This window comes from Eumetopias jubatus, unplaced genomic scaffold (genome assembly GCF_037043125.1).
Source record: "Eumetopias jubatus isolate StellerSeaLion01/CBP00866 unplaced genomic scaffold, mEumJub1_p1.0 scaffold_3, whole genome shotgun sequence".
NCBI classification, from domain to species: domain Eukaryota; kingdom Metazoa; phylum Chordata; class Mammalia; order Carnivora; family Otariidae; genus Eumetopias; species Eumetopias jubatus.
Genome location: NW_028274809.1, coordinates 5175923 through 5190557, shown reverse-complemented (window position 1 = coordinate 5190557; position 14635 = coordinate 5175923). Strand labels below are relative to the sequence as shown.

General features: G+C 44.2%; 1 protein-coding gene across 1 annotated transcript in view; it reads right to left on the bottom strand.

Moving 5' to 3' along the window:
* The window catches only part of DRC11 (dynein regulatory complex subunit 11), a 156289-nt gene that overhangs the window by 91505 nt on the left and 50149 nt on the right, over positions 1-14635 (bottom strand). Inside the window, exon 7 of the mRNA XM_028105309.2 lies at positions 4167-4251. Within this exon, the coding sequence (XP_027961110.1) occupies positions 4167-4251 (85 nt within the window). The remainder of the gene's footprint in view (positions 1-4166; positions 4252-14635) is intronic.

Here is a 14635-nt window from a genome sequence, read left to right as displayed (position 1 = left end):
TACAAGTAATTATCCTAGTGAGTCATCTGTCATCTGACTTCACTTGGGGTCTCTTTTGCCATGCAGGTTAGAAAATTTTTGTGTGTATCATTTGAAATTTCATTTTTTTTCTTCTATGACCCCTGGGTTGTGCAACGGAGGTAGAAACGTCTTTCCCACTCTGAGGTTATAACATTTCTTCCTTGGCCTCTTCTAGATCTTTTCTGTTTTTGTTTTGTTTGGCATTTAAATCTTTGCTCCATCTGGACTCATTCTGGGGTGAGGTATAAAGAAATAGAGATTTAATTTTCTTCTTTTTTTCAGATGACAACCTGGTTACTCTAATCCCATTTATTAAAATTTCCCCCTTACCCAAGAAAGGCGCTATGCCATCTTTATCATGTACTAAATTGGCATATGTATTTAGGTATATTTCTTGACTTTCTGTTCTTTTCCACCGATGTGTCTTTCTAATTATTTATCTGTGCCGATGGATTCTTAATAGCACGGCTCAATACTGCACATCTACTTCCTTCTCATTACATTGCGTAATTACATTAGGAATTTTAGTGGTTATTCTTGGCTATTTACTTTCACCTAAAGTTTAGAATCAGGCTGGTCACCTTCTGAGTGGCTTGCCCCACCCCCAACATAACGCCATTTGTATTTTTGTGTAGATCACACCACACGTGCAGATGATGTTTGGGAGAAGTGATGTATTTACAATGTGGAGTATCCCTACCTAAGAACACGGTGTGCTTTTCCCTCTTTCCTTTTGTATGCCTCACACTTTTTTAAAAACTTATTAAAAATTTATTATTAAGTTTGTTCCTGGATGCTTTAGCTTTGTATTGTTGGTACTGTTGTAAATGGACAGTTTTGTTGTATTTTCTCTCTAGTCGCTGTTCGTACACACCAATGCTTTTGCTCTCTGTAACTCTCCATCTTCCTTCTTACACTGTTTAGTTTTCAATTTATTCTCTTTGCTTTTCTAAGTGTAGAGCATATCTGCAAAAAGTGATCATTTTCGTTCTTCCGTTCCATATATCTCTACATTCTTTCTCGTGTCCAATAGAGTTCATAGATCCTCGGGGACAGCGGTGACAATGGCCATCCTTGTATTTTTCATGACATTGGTGGAATTGTTTCTAGTGAATTTCATTAAGCATAATATTAGATCTTGAACTAAGAAATACTTTGTCATGTTGAAGAAGTATCCCTATATTCTAATTTTTTTGTTTTATTTTTAAAAATCAAGAATGGATGTTGAATTTGTAAAAGACCCCATCAGCATCCACAGAGATGCACTGTGGATCTCTTTATAGGATGCAGTGTATCCACAGACATCCTCAACCCCAGCCATTCTTGCATTCTGGAATAAATGCCACTTGATTGTGGTGTTTTGCTTATTTAATGTGTTGCTGGTTTTGGCATGCTAATATTTGTTTGAGTTTTTGCATTAATACTTGTAAGGAAGACTAATCTGTGATTTTCTTTGTATTTGGTCTTCTTTGGGAGTGTTGGTATCGACGTGATTTTATGCTCACTTTGTAGAAAGTGTTTGTATTGCTCGTTTTTATTTTTTTATTTTATTTTATTTTTTTAAAGATTTTTAAATTTATTTGCGAGAGAGAGAATGAGAGACAGAGAGCATGAGAGGGGGAAGGGTCAGAGGGAGAAGCAGACTCCCTGCTGAGCAGGGAGCCCAATGCGGGACTCGATGCCAGGACTCCAGGATCATGACCTGAGCCGAAGGCAGTCGCTTAACCAACTGAGCCACCCAGGTGCCCTTTATTGCTTGTTTTTAAACAAATATAAAGTTGACTCTTTATGTACATATTATAATGGTTACGCTTGGTCTGTCTCTTCATCCTCCTCCCCTTAGTGACAATTATTACGATGTCCTGCGAGATTTCCATGTGTAGTGCTGCAGGTACACTACACGAGTCACCTCATCTAATCGTTACATCGGCCCAGGGAGGGAGGCGCACAGGGAAGGAGCCCCCCGAGGTTGCAGACCTGGCAGGCGGTGGGACAGTGTTTCATCACCTCTACCCTGTTTGGACTCTTCCATCACCTGTCTTCACAAGTCATGCTGCTTTGTGGCCTTCTTTGTCTTATTTTAATGTATTAGCCAGACATCTTCATCTTCTTTTGTTTTTAGCTGACATTAACCCTACTCTTGAATGTTTCTTGTGTACACACTGTAGACATTGCACCAACATGCTTAATCCTGTAATCATTACTTTTCTGAACTAACATGAAACACAGTTGGGCCCTGGCCGTGGGCTTTCATGACGCAGCTTGGTCCTGATAATTTAGCTGCAGCGACAAGACCTCACCGGGTAATAAAGGGAAATAACACCAGGTCGAAAGGACAGTCACTCAAGGCAGGGCTTGATGAACTGCCACACGGTAGGGGGGATAGTATGTGTTCACTGAGTTCTGAGGAGGACAGGAGTCTGCCAGAGGCTGGAGCGAGGGCTGAGGAGCTGTGTCAGCTCCTGACAGGGAGGTGGGGAAGAGCACGTCCCTGGGACCCTGACAGCTCCCTCGAGGGAGCACAGGGGGATGGGAGGCTGACCGTGGGGTCAGGAGGGCTGAGCTGGAGAAACCCTGATTTGTAGCAGAGCTTTTACTGCTGTGTAGTGCTTCATGCGCCCTAACTGGTTCCCTCCTCATGAACCGTAGCCTGCCGTCTTTGTCAGTGCTATAAACGGGGCGGCCCCCAACAGCTGTTTCAGTCGTCTATGGCAGGGGTCGGCAAATCATATGCATGGGCCAAATCTGGCTTGCTGCCCAGTTTGTAAATAAAACTTTATTGAAACACAGCCATGCCCATTCATTACCTATGGTCTGTTTCCACTTTCATGCTAGAATAGCAGAGTTGAGTACTTGTGGAAGAGGATCTGTGTTCCATAGGCTCAAATGTTTATTATTTGGCCCCTTATGACAAAAGTTTGTTGCCTCTGGTCTATGGCAACTTGTCTTATTATTTGCTTCGTATAAATTCCTTAAATAGCACTTATGGGTCAAAGAGTATGCGCATTAAACATCTGATGTTCACTTGGTCCATGTCCCTTAAAAAGGTCATGCCAATTTATGTATTTATGCGTCCAGTTATAATATGTGGGAGTGACTTTTCTCCACATGCTCACCAACTCCAGCGATGATTATGATTTAAAGTTTTTACCAATCCTACAGGTGAAAAGAGATATAGTAACATTATTTTATATTTGAGTTTCTTTGCTAGTGAGTTTTAAAGTTTTAAAAATTAAGTTAACATTTGGCCTTCTTTTCTACTGAGGTGTTTAGATTTTTCTTATTATTTCCTAAGAACCCTTTATATATGAAAGGTAGCTATTGTCACCTGTGTTGCAAATATTTTCTCCAGTTTATCATATGCTTTTACTTCCAATTATGGTATTTTTTGCCATTTGAGTTTTATGTGGTCCAGTATATCAGCTTGAGTATATGAGTATGAGTTTCACTTTTAATAGAAATGCTTCTAGTGCTCTTCTGTTGAGCATGATGCTAATTTTCTCTTGGTTTCTATGATTAATACTCTGAGGTTAAGAACAGTTTTCCTATTTCTAGTTTATTGAGACATCTCTAAAAACAGCCTTAGAACTCAATTTCATCAGATGCCACTGGAACATCTACAGAGATGTTTCTCTGGAATAACATCAATATGGCAAAGAGCTGACTCCTGACTCTCGACAGGTGAGCAGGAATGAAGCAGGGGACAAGGCCAGCCTGGCCTAAGAGGAGAGCATGACGTGCACAAAGACACTGAAGGTGCAGTGACACGGGGCATGAGGAGGGCAGGCGAGTGGACTGCTGGGGCTCATGGTAGGAAGATGGGGGACGAGGCGACAGCTGATGACCCTGGGAGGCAAGCAGGGACCAGAACATAAAGGGCCCTTGAAATCAGGCTGCTCAGAATTTACCAAGAAAGTAAGCCCCACGTGCTGTCATGTCTCTTTCAAAGGTAAGACAGGAGGAAGAACGAATTCATTTTGAAATAAATTTAAAAGTACATAATTGATGAAACATCGAAATATTTCCATGTAAATATTTGCAGGAGAATAACCCAAAACTAATGACACTATGAACGCATTCACGTTACAGTTTAAAGAAATGGGATTACAATAGATTTGTGTTTTATTTCTCAAGCATCTCCGTACCTGTTGTGGGGTCTTGTTGGAAAAGATAATGGCGGACCCTCCTTCTTCCACGTTAGGGTATTCAGGAAATGTGCCGGTTAAGTTCCTGAGGAAGAAAAAGAGGGAAATCAAGTAGGAATGAACTCTGTCGTCTCTGTTATACTTCCCACTGGCTGGCTCTGCCCATGGTAACTGAAATGGGGGAGGGCTCTTAGGGTGGAAGCTCCCTGCCCCTTGCGGCTGGACACATGTGCCTCCAAGGAGCAGCAGGACCCGCCCATGTTCCTAGAGGTTTGCTTCCTCCAGGCAATTGTTACTCCAAGACGGACACACCTCTCTTTAGAACAGATTGTACTCTTCTCCCTCTTTTTTTTTTTTTTTAAATTATTGAGGTACTCTGTGCTTGAGTTAGGAATGAAGACAGAAGCACAAATCACTTCTTCCTGTTTAAAACTTAGGATAAACACAGGATTTTGAAACTAAACAGAAGGCTGGAGTCGTTCAGATGACAAATTTAGTAATAGTGCATGAAATACGCGGGCAAGTTTTGGTTTCCGTAAGGCTAGGCTCCATTTTGAATGGGTTTCAAATAGTAAATTTTTTGTGTGTCACCCTATAATTTCTACATTTTAAAAAGCAGACTTTGCAACTTAATATCGAGGAATTTCAGGAGGCATGTGTAGTTACTCTTTCTAAGTTCCACGAATCCACCAACGTGGAGAATCTAAGGATTAGAGGAGACAAACGTGCTTCAGATGAGTCCACAGCAGTGGTTCTCAAACTTTTGACTTTGGAGCCCTTTGTACCCTTGATAATTTTTGAATATCTCAAGGAGCTTTTGTTTATATGAGTTATAGCTGTTGATATTTACCGTAATAGATATTAAAACAGGGAAATTTCTGAAATACACATTTTAAATTCACTTAAAAATAACAATGATAAACTCATTATATGTTCACATAAATCACATTTTTACTATATTTTCCAAAACAAAACAAAACAAAACAAAATAGTGAGAAGAGTGTTCCTGTTCTGCATCTTTGAAATCTTTTTATGTCTGGTTTGATGGAAGGTAGCTGCGTGCTCATACGTGCTTCTGTATTCATTCTGCCACAGTATGCTGTTTCGGATGAAGTTTGGGAAGAAAATCTGTCCTCACATTTGACACATTCCATCATATCAAAATCACATTCATCAATAACTACACTAGTCTCAAAACCGAAACTCTAAGTAATGGGGAAGCTCTCAGGCTCACAGAGGTGATTACGAGATTGCCAAAATTTTAATTTTTGCTAGGTCAGAGCTTTTCTTTCAGACTCATTTGGTTCACTTTTGAGAAAATGTCTCTCAAAAGTCAAAGTTTGTCAGTCGTTTTCTTGAAACGTTCCATGGAAAGTGGCTGGTTCAGCTGCAGGCAGACGACCTCACAGGTTTGCTTCCTCACGGCCACCTTATTTCCACGAGCAGCCCAAGGCTGCACTCCTGATTTTGTCACATAGAATATGAAAAAGCTGTGTAGTCAAGGGTCAAGTCTTAATACAATTATTTTTTACTGTGTCCTCAAGGATATTGTTAAATGAAACTTTTTTTTTTAGGCAGATGCATGATGGTGAGGACCACAACGATTCTGGGTTGGGGCCGGTGCTTGGTTCTGCCGAGGAGCCAGCACGCCCTGCCTGCTGCGACCCCATTGTTTCCATGGGATTACTCTGAAAGCATTTAAAAATGTTTAAAAATAGTCACATCATTGCCTGGACAAAATATCTCAGGTCTCTTGAACTTTTCCTGTGGGCTCATTCAGTCGGAACATGACTCAGCCCCTCAGCTTTGCTTTGAAAGGAACTGAATACAATTGGGCATGTGTGGGCAAATGCAGGGATGAAGACGACGGAGATCACACACTAAGTACGCCATTCTGTCAATGGAGATGCCATTATTGTAGCTACTTTGGTGGCCTCATGCACTCATTTACCCATCCACCTGTCTGTCCATCTATCCAACCATCCGTCTGTCCATCCAACCATCCATCCTTCCATCCATCCATCCATCCATCCATCCACTCATCCATCCACCAATTTATCCATCCGTCCACCAATCCATCCATCCATCCATATAGTCAATCAACAAACACCTGATTAGTACCAACTAGATTCTGGGTGCAGTGATGGGAAAGAGTGATCTGAAGGTTAAATTGTCAGCTCTTATCTCAGTGCCCTCACCTTCCACAATCACATGGTTGGTGCATATAGGGTTGACCTCAGACACTGCTTATCCACAAGACTCAAATCTCAATGCTTATTAAACTGCCTGACCACAGTCTGTCTTGTTCTGTGCATCACTTGGCCTGCGAATACATTTGGACTAAAAGCTCGAGCACTCTCTCTTCTGTGCACCCACTCACCCATTCCCCCGACAGCCACCTTTACAGGCAGTTCCACTGTCTAATTTTATTTCCACACTTCAAAGCTTGAGTGTTTGTGAGGACACAGAACAAACCTAGAAACTTATATAAACTAAAACCCAAAAGGATTTACATGTGCCGTTTCTAAAGTAGAATTAATTATATCACATATGCATTGTCATAGTAAGATGTAAAATATTACATTGTTCATAGTACTTTTTTTTTGCAAAATAGTATTAACTCTATTTTTAACAGATAAAAGAACATACTAATTTTTTTAGTCACATTAGTTTGAATAATTCATGATAATCTGAAATTGGATGTCTTGACCTTAAAAAATGTAAAAACTGTTGTAATGTACACATTTAAAAGATATATTTTAAACTTCATATCTAGAAATGACAGTGTAGCCTGATAGTTTTTGTCTCACCCCCCACACACCTGCACACACATGCACACAGGCACACACGCACACACACACACACACACACACACACTTCCCTGTGCTCACACCACCCCGTGTTCTCCCTCCCTCATCAAGGAGTCCTCTGTCCCCACGGCAGTTGCTTCCCTGCTTTGGGATATTCCAAGTGCACCCTGGGTTTGCACTGATTGGGCTTCTCTCCTTAGCCTTGTCCCTGTGACTTAGTCACCCAGAGCACGCTGAGAGAACGCAGGTTTTGAATTTTATTTTATGTTTCCTCGGCTGCTGGTTGTCACCCTCACATTTTCAGTTGTGTGCGGTGGCAGAGATGGGGATGTGGCCTTCCCTCTCCCGAGTCAGGGTGCTCAGAGCTGGACACGCTTGATCTCTCCTGCTGCTCATCATCAGGAAGCTGCGAGGTGAGGAGTGTTTCAGCGCTCTGGACTCAGCACCCCGTGAGCTGTAAACCCTGCAGCGGACAGACGGCTTCGACTTGGGGACGAGTGAAGAGAAGTTTGGTTCCCACCGCGTTCCTGGCAGAAGCCGCTGGGGGCTGACAGCATGGCCTATAATCGGCCAGGAAAGATTGCACGTGGAAACAACGTATCTGGTTTCTGTTGGACTCCGCTGCCCCCCTCGCGGGTGTCATTCTTGTCTTCACCTTCTCCGTAGTCGCCGCATCACCAGGGGCGGAAGCGGTCCTTCCCCTTGGGCACAGACACGGTGTATGCCCACCACCCACGGTGTCTGGACACCACTGGTGCCTATCCAGGCCCCTGTCCGGAAAACCCGCCGCTGTGCTTAGGGCTGACACATGGTGGGAACATCGACATTATTCAAACAACCAGAGTCGCAAAATGATGGGCTCTTGGCCTGGAAAGTTCTCCTACTCACCCCTCCCCGGGACTCTGCTACCGGTTGTCTGAATGTGTCCTGGGGGAGGAGAGTGGGGAGCTGCCACCAGGCAGAGATGGCTGGCCCTCTCTCTTCACTGGGGGATGGGACCCCCGCTCTCCAGGATGCGCCAGCCTGGTCCTAATTCCCAGGACCTCAGAATGTGGTCTTATTTGGAAATAGGGCCATTGCAGATGGCATTAGTTGAGAGGAGGTCGTACTGGGTGGAGTAGGGTGGGCTCAAATCCAACATGACTAGCGTCTTTATAAAAAGGGGAAATTCGGACCCCAGGACAGACACGCACAGAGCAAGGACCGTGTGAGGACATAGGGAGAAGCTGGCTGTCCACATACCAGTGAGAGAGGCCTGGAACAGCTTTCCCTCACAGCCTGTGCAAGGCACCAACCCGGCCGACACCGTGGAGGTCTTGGACTTGGAGACCCAGACTTTGAGGGAGTGAATTCCAGGTTTTTCAGCTGCCCAGGTTGTGGTACTTGTTATGGTCACCCTAGGAAGCTAATCCATGAGCTTGGCGAGGAGTTTGCTGCTTCTGACTTCTGAGGATGATTTACAACTCCATTCCATTCTCTCTGGATCTCTTAGATGGCTGAGTCCCTTTTTTTCTGGAAGGTTCTCTTTCTTGGCTTCCTCCTGCCTCTCTCTTCCCTCCTCTGAGGTAAGCTCCCCCTCCTCTTCTTCACACAGGAGGAGCTCAGATTGCACGGCCAATAATCGATATTTGAGCTCTCCACTGTCCCCTCCTTCTGAAATGAAGTGCTAATTGGATTCCCTCCATGCTCTCCTGCCCCTGATGACCACGTGCTTAGCTTTCTGGGCCAGGGTCTCGTCTCCCCACCTGTAGGTGCTGGGGGACCCAGGGCTTCATCCTCAGGCTCTCTTCTGTGCACACCCATCAGGGTCTCATCCGGTTTCAAGGCTTCAAACAGCACCGCGGGCTTCCCCTCTCCCAACGCCCAGTCTCCTACTCGTCTGTCCCTTGGGCTGCAGACCTACATTCAACTGCCTGCCCAGCATCCCCCTGCAAAGTGCAGTGAGTTCTTCAGGCTCAGATGGGCCCAGACTCAGCTCTTGTTCTCACCTTGTGCCCCCCAACCTCCTCCTCCTCTTGCATTTCCCCATTTCAGAATATATGGGAACTCTTCTAGTCGCTCCCGGGGCCAAAAATCTAGAATCCTGCTGGTGTGCTCTCCTCTTTTACATCTCCGTTCAATCCATCCGCCAACCCTGCTGGCTCTACCTTCCAACCGCCCCAGCAGTCTGACCACCTCCCACTGCTTGTGCTGGTCCCAGCCACCACCATCTCTCCATGCCTTCCTACAGCGAACTGGATCCTTGCTGCCCCCTCTGCTCCTGTTCCCACTACACTCCTCACAGCAGCCAGAGTGAACCTTTTAAAACAGAAGCCATATCGTGCCCTGTCTCCGCTCCAAAGTCTGCCAACTCTCTCACTCAAAGTGAAACCAGTGTCCCTATAATTAACTTACGTCCCTGCTTCCTGGCCTCGTTCATAGGCAATTAATAACGCACCCCGTTTCATTCTTAAAGTGTTCTGGTTTGCGCATGAAATGATGTGGTCTCTCCACTTGCAATGGCCTTTGTAACACTCCCCTGCCACCTCCCTGGCTGGACCGCCACGACCTTCCTCCTGCTCACTTACCCAGCTACTCCTCCGTCTACCTGGATTCTCCCTCCTCGGAGACATGCTCATCTGCGGAGATAACACACGCTGAAATGTCATCGTATCAGGGGTCTTCCCTCGCTATCTTGCATAAAATAAAATTTTCGGCCAAATAAAATATGTGTCCCCCTATCTGACAGCCGAAGGCCTTGCTGAGGTAGGTATATCTGGGGTGGAGAAGAACGGGGATGTTTTTGGATAATTACTTTGGTTTCTCTTTGCAGTTTGGAAAACCCTTTAATGGATGCGGGGATCTTCTCTACTTAAATTTTTAACACAACAAGCTCTGCAAAATGATTGTGTTAAACACGCTGCCTCTGTGCATAAGTACTGAAATCACAGCTTTCCCTCAATTATACTTTGAATCTTGATTCCCAAAGACATTTGATTATCTCTGACATTTCATCGTTTTGCTGATTCGCCAAGTAAACGTGCAGCTTGTGCTGCGATGTCATTCCCGGACACCCCACCCCCACCCCCACCCCATCTTCCATTTGTCCTCCAATGGCTGCAACAGGCAAGGTCAAAGCGGGCCGGCACCCGACCACCTAATGCAGCAGGCGAGGCAAAAAATGGAACTCGGCACATGGCTGCGTGAAAGATCCCCTGGACTATGCGCGGATGGCTCCCTCATCTCACCAAATCTACAGACCAAGACGGAAAAGGAGAAGCAAGAAAGGGGAAAACCGTCCGAGAACACAAAGCCTGAGAAGCGGATATGGAGCTTGAAATGACTGGATTCATCAGATATTTTAGAGTCTTAGCATTGAGTCACCGGCACACAGATGCCGGCACATCCCATGGGGGTCACGTTTATTTTAAAGCAAGAATTCAGCTTTTTGGAACAAAATTTAATTTGTATTAAATTAAGCCCAATTTCCAAAAGATAGGCTTTATTTGAGGTGATTCATTGAATCTTTCCCCTAAACATATTTAGGAAGATTTGAATCTGAACACTGGATGTAGGATATATCATATATCAAACTCTGGAGACTGTTTGATATTTTTCAAAAATAAATGACATTTCCATATCACTCAGTCTGGACTACTCCTAGAATAGTACAAAAGAAGGAAGCCAAGGAGCCACCAGTCCCCGTCCCTGCCAGAGAATGACTCTTCTAGGGGATGATATGTTCTAGTTGTTCCACGGTTGGACAGCTGTGGTGGTCTTTCCTTCCAGCTTCTTCTGTCAATCCTGTTCTTGACTCCACATTGCACGATCAGAGTTATTTAGGGTAAAGGCCTCCAACCTCTTCGCTCCTAAGCGAGATCTGCACCCATCACACCTGCTCTCCCCTAACTGAGCTTCTGTGTGGGTGTCACAGGTGGCAAGGGATCCCACTGTTCGGTCCTAACCCGTTCTCACTTGGTTCTCCCCCACCCCCACCCAAATCCTTGGTCCATGATCCCGCTTCCAATCCTTGTCTTGGCCCTACAGATGTGGCGTTTGTTCTGAGCTTCTCTTAGCCCAAGAGAGAAGTTCCAGCCTGAGGCACATGGAACCCAAGCCTGGAGGCCAGTGGCCCCTCCTGCCCAACTCTCCATCTCCACAGGGGGAAGTGGGAAGTATCCCTTATTTTATTTTGTACAAATAGTGTTTGCCTGGTTATCTGGGTGGCTCAGGCAATGGTGTTGCCATTTCCTTATTGTGCCCGAAATTTGTTTCCACCAGGGCTCCATAGTCTGGAGGCAGGGGCCAGAACTGGGGCAGAGAAACCGCCTTTTAGATGCCAAGGTGCCGACCTGGCTTGTCTAGATCTGCCGTGCACTTGACCCAACCCAATACACGTCACCTGAGTTCACACTTCACGGGCATCTCCTGCTAACTGCACCAACCTGTTTGGGAAAATCAGAGGTGATTGTCCGGGGGAGGCAGGGTGATGGTGGTACACTGGGAAAAGTCCCCCGGTCACTTCCCGAAAGAAGAGAATTCACACCCAAGCACACCACGCGGCTCTGTCTTCCCTCAGCAGGAAATGGAAAAAGCTCTTTTGTCAGCCCAGAGCCAAGTGTGTTGAGAAAATGTGATCAATGAGCTATTGTCTCAGCTCCCGTTCCAGGACATTTGGGTGGTTATTTCCATACCTGAAATAACCACGGGATGTGTACTGACAGATCTTACAAATATTTTTAAAATATTTCCTCATTCTAAATTTTATCAGTGAGATTACTCCAGGGCATGGGGCGTGCTCCCCTCCTGGATGTATGTTTTTTCTCTGGAAGATCTCCTGAGACCTGCTGCCGGCAGAAAGCCCTGGGCAAAGAGCCGAGAAAGGAGACCCAAGCCTGACTTGGGGGGGGGGCGGGGCGGCTTCTCCGGTGACCCGCTCACCTGTTGCACCAATAGGCTAGCTCTCTCCTTCCTCTGATGCCTCCATCATATTGTAAAATGGAAGCCAGATATGAATTTGAGTTTCTTTGGCTGCTAGTGAGGTTGACACTTTGCTCTGTGCCCCATGCATATCTGTGTCTCCTCGTTTCTTGGGTCCACTCTTGTAGCAGAAATTCTAACATCTCACATGCTTGTTGCACGAATATTCACAATGCATTTTCACACATGCCTTTTGCAAAATAGTTTCTCATTTCATCCTTACAGAAATTCTGCGAGATGAGCATTTCTCTCCATTTTGCAAAGGAGGACATTTGGAAGCGCAGGAGTTTAAGCAACTTATCCTAAGGCAAATGGTTCCCTATGTGAAGAGCCTGGATTCCGGCTTGGACTTCTACCTGGATGCCCAGGGCGCCCCCGCTCATCACAGCCACTTGCTATGTTTGCATGAGCCCTTAGACCATGGATTCCCAATACTTTTGGGGTCGTGTGTGTTCTAAACACCTTCCACATCGTTTGCCCCAACAATTCCACTGTTATGACTCCTCACAGAAATGAAAGCAGAGGTACTCTGTGATGTGCTGTTTGTACTAGCAAAAACTGTAAATAATAAAAACTGTAATAAAATCCCGCAAATAATCGCCCACTGGGGAATGGTTCTCCAATTATGGTAAAGCCTCGCGGCGGGACTCAGCTTCTGGACCTGACTTCATCTCTTCTTTACCTGTTCACTGCGGGCACTTTGTAAGCACTTGTACGGATGAATAAATTCAGCTCTCACAAAGACATACCTACTCTATGGGAATAGCGGGGATGTTAATGGTAGAATATCAAGGAGAAAGAACAGGCTGGGAAGTGATGTGCGTTATAGAGGGAAGAGGGAGGAAGAGAGCCTCATGGGTGTGTATTTCTGTCTACAGGTGCGTGGAGACCAGTGAACAGTGACACAGTGTGGTGCAGCTGGGGTCACGCACAGCTGTGTGGATGGACAGAGGAAGGCCAACAAGCTCTTCCTTGTACGTTTTTGTATTGTTCTCCTTGCTATAGCATATGGGAATTATGTTGGTGATTAAATAAAATGATAAGCCAAAATAAATTACAATAAAAACAAATGTCATATTTGGTTGGTTTCCTTTTATGTCTTATTTCAGAGTTTGACTATTATACAGACTTTGTAAATTTTACAGTAGAATTAGTCCAATTTTCTTTGACAATATTTTTGTTTCTGTAAGTTAGAAAATTGTGACCTGTCTCTAGGAGGGCTAAATTCTCCATTCTGCTTTCTACTCCTTGTTGACCTTAATAATCAAATCAATCTAGTTATTGCAACTATGTTGTTTGTATTCCTATGACTTTTTTTACTTAATTTATCACACACTATTTATTTCCATCTGTTTGTCAGTGCCTGGGCTCTCTACTTGGCTCCGTTGATCTATGTTTTTATGCTTTCATATCAGTATAATGCATTTACCTTATTTTTCTTTATAATATACTTGAAAACACAATGCCATTTTTCCTTCCTGTTGTTCTTCTCTTCTTGTTTTAATCCTAATGGCTTTAATAATTGTGTTTTCAAGTTCAATAAATAATCCTGTTGAGATTTTAATTGGAATAGCACTCTCTCTATAAATTACCTAGAGCAGATGTGTCCTCTTTCCATTTAACCAGGAACGTGGCCTATCTGGCCATTTATTCAAGTCTTTTCATTCCATCCTTTTAACATTTGTGGACTTCTTAAATTTTCACATATTTTTCTTTCATCTTTAGTCTATCCCATTGATTTAAAAATACATTTTGCCACTTCCTTTAAAATATTTATTCTCATTTCTTTCTCATATCATCCTACTGAAAACAATTTCTATTATGGCACAGATTATTATTAGGGGCAAAGCCATCCATCCATATGGTCCTTTCCTTTCATGGGAAGGCCTACAGTGTTTTTTCATTAAGTGCAGAGCTTTCTTTTGTTTTAAAAAATACTGGATATTTCATTCATTCATTACTCATTCATTCACCAATTCAGAGCTTATTTATTGAATATCTACTATGTGCTAGACACTGTTCAAGCACTGGGAAAAAGCAGTAAATAGAAGATATAAAGGTCTTTGTTTTTATTCAGCTTACACTTTATTATGCCAAGAATTAATCCTGGCCTTTCTGTTTTTAAATTTTAAAATAAGTGGGTATTTGATGCTATGAAATGGTTTTTCTGCATGAACTGAGATGATCATATTGCTTTTATTAGTATACATAACATTGAATCTTCCTACCACTTAACTGTTTATGTTTGTGGGAATAAACACTTGAGGTCTGATCTTGAGCCACTTGGAAATCTAAAAGTACTCTCTGAAATAACTACTGAGCCAGAGACAAAAGTCAAAACACAAACAGGTTGGAGATGGACAACAACAAGAAAATCATGACATGTAATTTTTAAAAAAATCCTATAGAATAAGTTTCCAGCACTATAATCGCATGCCTCTGACTTCCCTTCTCCCAGATCCTGCTGGGACACGTCTGGGAGTGAGAACTCCTGGGGAGGGGTTCCTGCGGAGCCCTCACAGCACCTGCTCTGGGGAGGGAGGTGTTCATGGGCTGATCTGGATGTCTGGGAGTAGCGGGTCGGGGCCAATGCCGCAGGACAGTGAGGCCAGGAGTGCAAAGGAAACCGGTGCAGGGTCATGACCCACCTGAGGGTTTTAAAGGATGTTTCTTCCTCTCTGTGGTGGACAGACTGTATGC